Raw genomic sequence first — 12405 nt, 5'->3', positions numbered from 1 at the left:
TTTAGCCAATAGGACCGGTCCCCGGCCCCTCATTCGGCATTCATAACATGCAACATTTGCACAATGTATCTCTCAAAGGCTGCTGAATAGAAAGCCTTAATACTCATGTAAACAACTGCAAACCAATTACTTAATGAATCAGGCCCACACATAATGAGGTGCCAGACAAAGAGCTATAAATGCATTTTTGCGCCCGAGCCTCTGCTTTAAAGTGAAATCCCTCAGCTGTAGTTTGGGCTTAACTGGCACATCATCATTATTGTCTGGGGGACATCAGAGGAAGCCATTGCTCCTGGCTGGGTCCGGTGGGGTCTCCCCGGGGGTCACTCATCAGCTCAGTGACAAAACAGAGCAAAGAAGAGGTTCTGGCAGCTCCGCACGGCGACGGCCGCTCAAGGAGTGGGCTTCGAGACCACTTGTCAGAGCAATAAAGCCCACAAGTGACTGCACTAAGTGGAGCGCTCAACTGTGAGCGCTGCAGAAACCTCCTCCTGGTCCTCGTCCCCATCACTTTCAGGGTGCCAAGATTCCCAAAGGAAGGGCTGCTGCTGAACTTCCCCTCTGGAAGGCTGCAGTGTTGGTGATGCGTTTGGAAGAGCCAACTGGATGTGATTTATTTCCTTAAGGCAGCATCATTGCCTATCAGCGCATGAGGAGCGTTGCTTCTCGCACTGAACGGTGTGAAATGATAGGGCAGAAATGTCTTATAATCTATCACAAGTAAGAATTTGAAACAGGAAAAACATTTACTCCATGTGAACAGCATCCGAGATGCAGGAGTCACCAAGTGCATCATGAGAGAGCAGTGCAGCAGCCGCAGGGACAAAGCTGGGAGACCTTCACCTTTAAATACAGAAACAATTCATTTTAAATTGAGGGATCCTGGCAGAAAGCTCCTCAGGGCCTGATCCTTCTCTTCCTGCTGTCCCTCTTTAGTCATCTGGTGAATAACTAACGCTCAGCAGTTAAAAACTCATCCCTAGGAGCAGCCCTGCGTTCACAGCTGCATCATTTGGAGCATCATGGTCAAATAAAGCTCCAGGAAACTCCAAAATGAAGAAAATAAAATTAAATAAAATAAAAAGAAGTAAAAAGAAAGAAAGAAAACAGAGTTTGGGGGCAGGGCTGTAAGAACAGATCCCACAGAACAGCAGGAATGGCATTCACCAACACCCTGCTCCAGCTTGTGTTTACTGCACTTGGGGAGCGACAGAAACCCTGTGATTTTCACACAACCGCACAACACCACTCACAAACCTGAGCTGACCTCATTGGTACCAGCATTAAAAACAAGCTGCTGAAAGGGATGCACAAACAGAGCTCAAGTTTCACCATAAAGCTTTAAAGGCTCTTCCCCAGGGCTAGAAGCAGCAGTTTCAGACCAGGAGCCATGCAGCAGCAGCAGCTCCTATCGGGCTGCTCTAACACAAGCAGATAAGCATCTAAAGCCCAGCCAGTATTTCACAAGCTGCCCGTGTTCTACCCAATTTTCTGCTGCTTCTGGACCACTAATTTGATTGCTGCTGTTTGATTCCAATGAATAACACAAGAAACATCCAGAACTGCCCAGAGACCCAAGGGAGCGGCTGCATTTTAACACACACACACAAACCAGCTTCCAACAAAAACAAGGGAGACAAAAAGAACAAACTGTGCCCTTTAGGTACATGTGATGCTATTAATTAAACACACTCAGTCTGAAAGCAAGGAAATAATGCAACTAAGCCAGCATTAAATATAACACCCCCAAAGCCATGGGAAGCGTTATCCGGTTACAGCGAGTTCACATCTCGGATCCACAAGGAGAAACCCACTTTCTTCCCTGAAGACTTTGTGTTCTCTGTCTGCCCCTCTGCTGACAACTGCCATTGTCTGGCCCCTGAGCAGCCCTGCTGAAAGCAGCTGGACTGCCTCGTTTGTGGTTCACTGAGATGTCAATTGAGTCTGCGGATGGGAAAACAACAGCTGCAAAACAAGCCTTGGCTTTGGCACAAATATTTGCTGAGGTGCCCCCAAGTTGTAGATGTGGCAGTAAATAAACATAAATACAACCTTAACCCCAGGAACCAGAGCTTGGGTCCTTCACTGCTGGTGCTTCTCATTGTGAGAGGCATTTAAATGCCACAGGATTTCACTTTACCTTGACAAGGGAGGACTTGGGCTCGAGGAGGGACTGGTTTCCGACTGCGGTTCGTGGCTCTCTCTTGCTTTGGAACCATTGTCACCAACATCCCAACCTGTTGGGTAAAACACAAAGCCTGAGGGTTCAGCTGAGGCTGGCTGGGCCATAGAGCAGCCTGCAGCCACTGCAGCAACACTCCTGCTTCCCAGTTCATGGAATGGTTTGACAGCAGAATCCAGGGGGGAGCACACACCACACAGCTCCAGTACCTGCCTCAAGGCTCTTTGCTCTTAAGTGGAAATCAGTTAAACCCACAGGAAGCAAGACCCCCTCACGAGTGATTAATTCCCTGATGATGATTCCTTGTCAACAGTGATGTTTTACCTCATTCCCTGATGATGATTCCTTGTCAACAGTGATGTTTTACCTCATTTTGGAAGAAGGAGCAAACATGGATTCTCTATAGAGCTGAATGGCAACTTCCTGCAAAACTGGAAGGATTTCTGGGCTCTTTTTACTCCCCAAGTTCCCATCACTTCAGTTAACCAGGAGGCGAGGCTGTTTTCGTTCCCCTTCCCCTTAAGCACAGACTGTTGGGGATAGTTACAGTTCTTGCCTGTAATTCAATTCTGTAATGTAGATTTACCAGATCAGTATTTTCAACCATTCTCTTGAATTAAAGCTGTGTTTGGGAGACACAAATCTTGGGGGTTTATGACTTACACAGCCAAACCCCCAACCATTCCACAATCTTTTATCCCTTTCTTCCCTTCCCCTCCGCTCTGTATCTCATTCTGTAGGGACTGGTTTAAAAAGAAGAGGTAAATGAATTCATTCACTGGGATCGTACAATTGCTCATCTTTGTGCTCACTTCCAAAGGCCACGATGCTCAAGCACAAATCCCGCTTTAAAAGGCTACTTTGCATGTATATATCTACAGCACTGCAATGACAAACAAGCCCCAATTGTCACCAACTTTGCTCCATCCCAGCAGCATTCAGTAATTCATTCCTGTGCATCTCGGACACTGCTTTTCAGTGGTGAGGAGCTGCTGCAGCAGATCACACTGCTCTGTGCATGGGTGTCAGCAGCACCAATCCTGCTCACTCTCGGGTGCTTCCAAGAGAGGGGTGCAGGATGTCTGAGCAGGAGGTGGCAGAGCTCAGGTACTGGTGCTGCACTGGCAGCAATGGGCTGTCTGGGGGACAAAGTGGCTGCTTCCCAGGAATGCATGGGGGAAATAATGAGAAAAGGGGGAAAAGGGAACCCCCCCCCCGTGATGTACACATGCAGAGGAGCATGTGGGGATCATGGAGGGGGTCCTGGGTGTAAGACAAAGCAAAGTGGCTCTCGCTGCTGACCACAGGGGAATGGGTATTAACACTTGTTTGTACATTGCTTGGGGGAAGTGAAAAAGCCAATTTAACCCCATCAAGTCAGAGCTCTGCTTTTCACTCCAGCACCAGCGCTTCACACAGGTGTGTTTCTCAGGGCTCCTTATGCATGGGTTCAAACTATGAGACACAAAGTGGCTGAGGGATGTGCTTGGGGATGGAGACAACCACAGGTCACAGGCTCTGCAAGCATTCAAACACCAGTTACGTGTGTCCTGTCCTCAGCCAGGGCTCCAATACGTGCATGGTTTGATCCTTACGTGGAGAAGTGAAGCAAACGGCCTCTGCACAGAGCATCAGCTCGGGCCACCCTTCCCATGGGCAGAGGGACACATCCACCTCATTACAGCCTGTTAACGGGCTGACTGCTTTTCCTCCTCCCCAATAACAGAGAGTTGGGAAGGAGCAGAGGGTGGCCTCAGAAGGTGTTAGTGCACGGTTAAGAGGCTGCTTCTCAAAGCCTTCCCCTTGTACCGGTCTGGGCATGGGTATCCCACCCTGGTCAGGGAATCGATACCCAGGCTGCTCCAATGGGATCCCCTGCAGCAGGCACAAGCTCTGGGAAGTGCTACAACATGTGCAGGTCTCTGCCAGCTCTACCAAAGCTCTTGTGTGCAGCTCTCCTTAGGTTTTTCCATGCACACCAGCCTCCAAAGGCCATTCCCCCAAGCTCGCTCCCCTTCCTTCACAACATCACACTAACACAAACTACTTGTTCTTCACCTGTAAGACCCTTCAGAGCCCAGCTTTGCCCCACCTGTCAATTGTAATGCATTGCTGGGTACCAATCCCCCTCCTGCCTTAGTTACAGCAGACTGCCTTGCCCATCAGTCCTGTTGTTCCCCTTGAGCATCTCTGCACTGCCTTCCATCCTATGCACCTACAGAAATGGGAACTCCTAAGCCCACCACCTCAGGTCCCTGCAAAGCCTGTAGGGCTGTGGCACCCAAAGTGTATGACAGCACATAGGCAGTCAGTGTGCAGCATCCACTGCTGTGTGCAGAGCAACAGCCTGGCTCTTACCTCCTCTTTCCCCACTCATCCACTTCATCCCTGTGCCTCCAACATGCCCACGTCAAGGAAGAGCCTCAGTTACAGACAGGCAGCACTGACAACAAAACCAGCCCAAAACCAGCAGCAACAAACCAGTATCAGAACATGCAAGTGACTGGTGCAACGTGCAGGGCAATGAAGAGGGGATACAAGAAATCCTCTGCTAGGAGAGAGAACTCTTAGACACTTTGCTCCTGATAAAGCTGCATCAAACCATAAAACCCTTATGTAGAGCAGTGTTTCTTTCATAGAACTGACCATCATGCTTAAGGGTAAATGCAACTCAGTTCAAAAGACGTTTTTGTTCTGTGGTGTGGGTGTTTCTGTAGCTTGTTTCACCAGCAGAACACCACAGGCCTGGCGAGAAATGGGCACGAAATAACAAGGGAAAAAGGGAAAGGAGGAAAGAGAGATGGGTTTCCAGCACATCAGCAGTGAGCAGATGAAACCCCTGGATAAAGGGATCGCAGTGCCACTGAACTCATTCTGCAGGGAGCAGTGGCACTGGGAAGCAGAAGCAGAGGCTCCTGATGCCATCTCCTGATGCCTCCTGGCTGTACACAGCACCTCTCCCTGCCTGTCTGAAGCCACCAAGTCCTTGCTACACCAGGTAAAGGCAAATGCCATCTGCTTGATGCTCTCCTCCTGTGTGGGTTTGGAAGGAACAGCCTCACCACACCACCAGCTCTGTGTTCCAGAGGCACCCCAGAAGCAATGTGGGTGCTCAGGATGAAGCTGTCTGAGCAGCCAGGCCAGACTGCACAGACACAACTGACCAAGCTTGATAAAACTCAGTCTTCAGACCCAAGCTGGGATGTTAATAATGGGAAGTTCATCCCACTGTTGGAGCGATGCTGCAGCACAACGGCAGCTGGTGTGCCCCAGGTGACAGTGCTGTCCTCACCTTCCCTAGGCACCTTCCCTCAGAACCAGCAGGGGATCTGCAACACCACTATTCATTACTAGTTAATTCGAGATACTCTGCCCTTTTCACCTGTGAATTAAACATGTGGGGCCAGAGCAGCTCTCACGGCAGCTTCCACACGTCTGGGCTGAACAGAATGGGTGCAGGTTTCTTCATTAGGCAACAGTTCCAGGAAAAGCCACTGTCACTGCACAATGGAGCACTGTTACTTGGTGCTGCTGAGCAGTCAAAGTGATCTTTAACCAGAACACACTGTACCAGCACAGTGTTTTCTCCATGTGCTCTCCCTATGGCCTATATAGCCAAACACCTATATAGCCAAATGACTGAGCAGCTAAAGAAGTAATGCGATTGTCTGCAAACAGAGAGGTAAGAAAGCTCTTGGCCTTGTACTTGCAATGCTTATGTCTTGCTGCTGGTGCTGCCTCTCAAAGGGAGAAGCCCACATTTTCCACATCAAACCCAGCATTAAAGCCCTTCACTGCATAGTCCCAGCATAGAGGAGTTACCAGCAGACACCAACACCAAATCATCTTTGTACAAGCAGTGCTTTCCTCTGTCTGCCTGGGAATGGGAAAGGTGATCCACAAGGCTTCTGGTTTTGAAATGCAGGATGGGAAAACACAAACACCACCGTGTTCATGTGCAGCCCTACAGCTTGTGAGCAAATCCGAACTCTTCAACCCAAGCCACAGAGCATGGGAGCAAGCTGTAGGATAGGAGATGCTGCTCTGCCATGAGAGGAACCAGAGCACTTTGTGTCCCACTCAAAAGCTATAAGGAGCTATCATCCATTATTTCCAATTAAAAAATCAATAACCCCCATATGCAAATGGAGGTAACTGGAGAGCAAAAGAGCTTTCACAGAGTCAACCCACCCATGTACTTGTATCTTCCTCCCTTACACAAGTGAGAGCCTGCACCAAAAGGAATTTTGCTCTCTCCGTGTGCTTTTATCACCAATAATATAGTGGCTTGGATATTTTGGCTGTCACCAGACTTCAAAGCCAAGAGTGCCTTGAAAGCAATGTTATCAGCCCAGCTGAGCCCATAGCTGTGTGGCTGCAGGTACCTTGGCAATAGTTCCTGCATCCTGGCAGGCCTGGGCTATAGGTCCTGTACCAGCAGCTCCTGCCCAGAGGAACTGCATCTGAACAAGCTCCTCCACCACAGTAACACCAATGACTGCACTTGAAGACTGCCTACATAGAGCTATGTGTGATTACAGTGTGCTGTCAGCTGCACTGCCATTGCCAGCACACAGCCACCATGTGTGCCTCTGCCCTGGGACCAGAGGGAACAGCACCGGCTCTACACCAGCTCCTCAACTCACCCATCTCCCCTGCAACAAAGCAGAACACTTGTGAACAGACAGAAGATAAAGGCAGCTGCAAACCTGACACAAGGAAGTGCTCTTTGGAGAGCAAATGGATGGGAAAAGCTTCCAGATTAAAACCTGGCAGAGCTCTGCAGCAGCCAGTGCCCAGAAGTAGCTCAAATACCAACAAGGATCTCCCCACTTCCTTTCAATGGGGAAAAAAGGATAAATAACAATCATTGTAACACTATAGCAATATAAGATGCTGTCCTCTCAAGAGCAGACACCCAGGTGAGCAGCAGACTTGGGAAATCCCAGTGGAGCAAACCATCCACTGAGAACAGCTCTAGAATCACAGCACCAACCAGGCTGGAAAATCCCTTTAAGCTCACCCAGTCCAACCATTCCCAGCCCTGCCAAGGCCACCCCTACCCCATGGCACTGAGGCCTCGTCTCCACGGGCTGTGAACCCTTGCAGGGCCGGTGCCTGCAGCCCTGCCCTGGGCAGCCTGTTCCAATGCCTGAGCACCCTGTGGGGCAGGAATTGTTCCTCAGCTCCATCTAAACCTGCCCTGGTGCAGCTTGAGGCCGGTTCCTCTTGTCCCATCCCTTGTTCCTTGGGAGCAGAGCCCAGCCCCTCCTGGCTCCATCCTCCTGCAGGCACTTGGAGGGAGCCATCAGGTCCCCCCTGAGCCTTCTCTTCTCCAGACTGAACAAGAAGCTGCTGCTTCTGTTTAAAGATTGAAGGATTTCCTAATTCCTGGAATTCCTAACTATAACAAGACCCTGAGGCCTTCCAGGAACTTAAGCAGTGTAAAGTATCAGCTCCTGGAGTACACAATCCAAACTAACTTCAGCAACAGGTACAACCTCCTGCTCCCAATCCCTGCTCCAGATCCCAAGGGGGTACTGTCAGATCACAGCAGTGATTCATCACATACAGAGGAACTCTGCTCCTAGCAGCAGCTGTGACTGGGCTGGTATCAGGGTGAGAAGTTGGGTATCCCTGTGAGAGCCTTTATTAGCACACTCCAAGGGGAACCTCGGGAACGTTCTAACTTCAGGCTCAAAGCAGGACCTCACTGGGAAGGACGGTGGGCGTGGGGAAAGCCTCGGCAGCATTACTGCCTCATTAAAGGTGACCTCAAAGGGAAAGCAGGATTGGATTTGTGCTCTTTCATGTTCCGTTATGATACAAAAAGAAGGGCTAATTTTCCCTTTACTCCTTAAGAGGGCTCTTCCTCCTTATTTCTACCTTAGAGATATCCTACCTGGAAGGTGATATTCAAGATGTTGTGGAAACAAAGCGTGATGAGTGGAGCAGTAACACCTTTTCTATTCAAATGCTTTACAGCTTTAACATCTATTTGAAGCAAAGACATAAATGAAGGGGAGAGAGAATCTGGTCTTGTTAAAGACCTAAATGTGCCCCTTCAATAATGTCAGCAGTTTCCTACTCATAAAAAGTCACCCAACAAAAGAAGTTATCCAACAAAAAGAGTAATGGATTTTATCCTATCTTTTTCATCTCACAGTATTTGCCCACCTCAGGACTGGCAAAAAAGCCAGACCATTTCTTCTACTTGCCTTCACATAGTAAAAACCAAGGCATCCAGGAAGGAAATGAGAACGAGTCTCCATCTCCTCCTCTATCCTCATGTGTAGAATGAGGATGCTATTAATCGCCAGCTCCTCTCTGGGTGAGGCCATGCACAGGATATAATCCCATTACAGTCAGTTATCAGGACGTGGCCTTCCCCAAACCATTTATAGACTACACTAAATCAACATCTTGGTTCTTTTTCCCTATAACACAAGAAAAAGAACCCAAAACTACAGCAGCACTCACAAAGTGCCACCACAGAAGGCTGCTTGGAGGCACGTCCAGCCAGCTCTCACATGAAGCCCATCAACACCCCAATGCTACAGGGCTTCCAGTGCTTCAAACCAACACCTGCAGCCCTTAGAGAATGCAGCAAATACTGAAAAAACACCCCAAATTTCTATCCCTTCACTTAGTTGTGCAGCCAAATGATCATGTGTGGAATGGACATTAAGTATTGGTTGATCTAAAATCACAAAGCCAAATCCTCACACAAATCTTTGAGCCCAAAGACAACATGTAGCGATGCTGCCTCTATTCCAGGCACTGAATCCCAGAGCTCCAGGTCCATGGTCCACAGCAAATAATGATGAGGAAAAGGAGACAAGCGACAGGCTGGAAGGGAGAGGAGCCAGGAGAGAATGAGGCCCAGAGAAGCTCATGGGCTGAAGATGAATCACAGCTGAAAGGAGCAACTTGGCTTTCAAGGGAGGTAGGAAAAGCTTCATTCCCAGAGCCAGAGCGACCGCAGCCACAGGAACTGCTGCACTGATGCAGGAGATAAAGCTCAGAGAGAGCCATTTGAACTGGAGTTACTGGTTTTGGTGAAAACCATCATAGAGAACTCTAACAAACTGGTACAGCTATACCAGTACTGGTCAGCTGTAACATGGAGGATGAGGAGAAGCAAACCAAAAGCAATGGCAGCTCCAGAGATCCAAACTCCTGAGTTCTCCTAAATAAAACTCATAGTACCAGTGTTGGCATTAGGCAGAGGGAGTCAGCATTCCCAACACTGCTCGTGCTGGCACTCTGCAGTTTAGGGAACCCCAAGCCTCAGGTTTGAAGCCTCTTAAACTACAAACAAAATGGAACCAATCCCAAGATTTGCAGCATTTCAAATGAAAAGTGGGGTTTGTTTCCTGAAGAGAGATTCAAGTGGCTTTAATTCCACTGAACATCAATGCAATCCATGTTCTAAAATACATGGCCATGTGCGACTGCAGGACGTGTTAAGAAGCAGGGAAATGGGAACAATCTACTATCTGGAAGAAGCTACAGGCTAAGTGTGACTGAGCTAACACAGGGATATTACTGCTGCAGGATAATGCAGGAATACAAGCAGGACAGTTTTACATTTTAGCTGCAAATTAGGCTCAAAAGGCAGCAGAGGAAGACACCTCCGAGGGGAATGAGCTGCTCTCTGAAAGACAGGCTGCTCTCAAGCCATGCAGGAGCAGAGAGGCAGCAGCGAGTGCTGCATGAGCATCTGCCCTCACACCTCTCTGGTGGGCACACACCTACATCCATCCATATATAGCCAAACATCAACACTTATAAGGAAGCAGCCACCACTGTACAAAAATCAGGCAGAAGCAAATTGAGACTGAGCACCAAGAGCCCTGCTCTGACAACTGATGTGTTACTGATACCCCAGCCCCAAAAGGGACGACACCAGGACCCGGAGCAAGGCTCATACATCTGCTGCAGGAGGAGCTGAACCACACTTGGTAAAACCTTATTGATAAAGGTAGCATCATTGGGCAGCCTTTGCAGCAGCAGCTTCCCAGCCAGTGGGGCTTTCCCTGTGCTTATTCTAATGACACACATTCAATTACTCCCGACAAGAAAAGAACCAAATCAGAAACATCTGTAGTTTGCCATATAATTACTGGATCTTCCCCACGGAGCCTGACCTTTGTAACACTGATACCGGGACCTGAAAGGCTAAATGACAGGATATTGGTGTGGTTTAAATGTAGGACATGATTACAAGGAATTAAACAGGTGCTGGTTATTGTGCGTCTCAGTGTACGTTAACATAAGCACGGAGTTTATGATCTTACGTTTAATCTTTGCGCTCAGTGTGTAGTAGCTGAATTTACTCACTATTAGCAGCCCCAAAGCACTGAAATGCCAATGTCTGGATGATCTAGTAGAGTTGAATACAGGGTCTGAGGTTAATATGCAGCCGTTGCTTTTACCTGTAATAGGAATCTTTTCGACCGCGCTTTCTTCCTTGCTCTCATCTTCACACCAGCTCGGGACTTCTGGATGTGAACACACCATAATGAAAGGCATTTCAAAGTGGCAGTGATCAGACTGGTTTGCTTGCTTTTAAGCCCTACTCCCTTTAATTTCTCACTTTTGTTATCTCTTGTTTATTGATCTAAACTATCCATTACCACCCTTAAAAGAGGCGCCTACTGTGAACTTTGCTCGTGTGTGCGGTGGTGCTGCCTCTCTGTAGCTTCCAGGGAAAGGAGACGCTACCCAAATGTGGGAGATCATTTAAGACCCGATGGGATTTAGGAAGCAAACAACCCTCAGTAACGCTGGGCCTCGTGTGGCAGCGTTTATCACACCCGCCCTGGAAGAGCAGCTCAAATCAAAGCCTCCATGGATAAAAGTCATGTGAATTTAGGAGGCCTGAAGCTGTTTGCATTCGCTGTGCAAAGAGCACTGCAGCCTAATTGCCTGTCCCTTGTGGGCTTTGATGTAAGGGATGCTCCGAGAGCAGCCCAAGCAAGCCCATTGCCGTTACTACACCAGGCTAATGTATTACTTCCTTATCTAAAGGAATTAACTGGGTTTTCACAAGCGTGGTCACCTCAGAGCCAGCACCACACTCAGCAGGAGCCCTCGGAGTTTTGAGACTGTGCCTGTGGTCTGGCTTTATAGTACAAGGCAATCAATACACCCCAGCATTGGTAAACGTTGGCTTTTAGATACATGCACACCTATAGATCTGTTTCATTAACAGCCACAAGGCTTGCAGACAAAATAGCCGCAATGGGCATTGCTTGTTTTAAGTAACAAAAAATGATACATTTAGGAAAATCCCCTTCCGAGTATACATTAGTATATATTAGTATTATAATAGAGCCTATTTGGATAGAAATACAGAGGGAAGGACAACAGCTATGAGCACAACTATTACCTTGTCCTCCCATGCCAGCATGCCCAGGAGCGTGTTCTGCCTCCTCTGCTTCCCTGCCATCATCTGGGGTGGATGATGAGGTGCTGCACGAGGGTTCATGACTCCGAGGAGATGACCTGTCCCCATTCGCTTCTGGAAGGGCTTCTCTCCACCCAGGCAGAGCCTGCAGCATTAGAAACAGAAATAGCCACAGCACTATTATGCTCGGTCTGCAATGGTTTCTGACATACATTTAGGCTAATCTGTACTTCACGCTGCAATCTGCTTCCAGGTGGTTTTGTTAGAGGGTAAATTACCCCTGAGTTAAATCGGTGCTAGCTCAGGAACTGCAATTCTGCTTGAAGCAACACTGACCCTGAATTGTTCCTTTAATCACCAGGCTTCCTGAAGGTTCTATTCCTGCCTCCCACAGTCAGGGTACGCAAATGGAAGGGTGCATCAAATATACCACAACAGCCGGAGAAGAAACCTCTCCCTTGCAGCACACAGCAATAAGGCAGGTTAACCACAGCACTAGCAACACCTGCAGCTTGAAACAACACCAGGACCAACGAACCTGAGAGCAGAGAGCCCAAGGCACAGCTTGCCCAAGAAGCCTATTACTGACATAAGAAATTCAAGCTGGAAGCCAGTACCTTTATAGGTAGTAGAACTGACCATAAACATGGCTGAGCTAAAACCAGGCTTAAAATAAAGGAAGCACTTCCCAGGTTATATCCTCCACCCATGTGAAGTGCTGCGTGTGGCTTTACACAGCTCCTGAGAGCAGGGAAATCACCTTCCTGACAGCTTCGTTTACCTGAGAGCACGGAGCAGCTTCAAGCCAAAG

At 48.4% G+C, this 12405-nt stretch overlaps 1 protein-coding gene across 1 annotated transcript in view; it reads right to left on the bottom strand.

The window, feature by feature from the left end:
• The window catches only part of KIZ (kizuna centrosomal protein), a 44224-nt gene that overhangs the window by 7387 nt on the left and 24432 nt on the right, over positions 1-12405 (bottom strand). The window contains exons 10-12 of the mRNA XM_031055019.2: positions 11577-11739; positions 10621-10686; positions 2141-2237 (exon numbers count right to left, since the gene is read on the bottom strand). Coding sequence (XP_030910879.1) covers positions 2141-2237; positions 10621-10686; positions 11577-11739 — 326 coding nt within the window. The remainder of the gene's footprint in view (positions 1-2140; positions 2238-10620; positions 10687-11576; positions 11740-12405) is intronic.

Source organism: Melopsittacus undulatus, chromosome 3 (genome assembly GCF_012275295.1).
Source record: "Melopsittacus undulatus isolate bMelUnd1 chromosome 3, bMelUnd1.mat.Z, whole genome shotgun sequence".
In the NCBI taxonomy this organism is placed as follows: domain Eukaryota; kingdom Metazoa; phylum Chordata; class Aves; order Psittaciformes; family Psittaculidae; genus Melopsittacus; species Melopsittacus undulatus.
The sequence above is the reverse complement of the archived record's forward strand: the minus strand, read 5'-3'. Positions and strand labels throughout refer to the sequence as shown.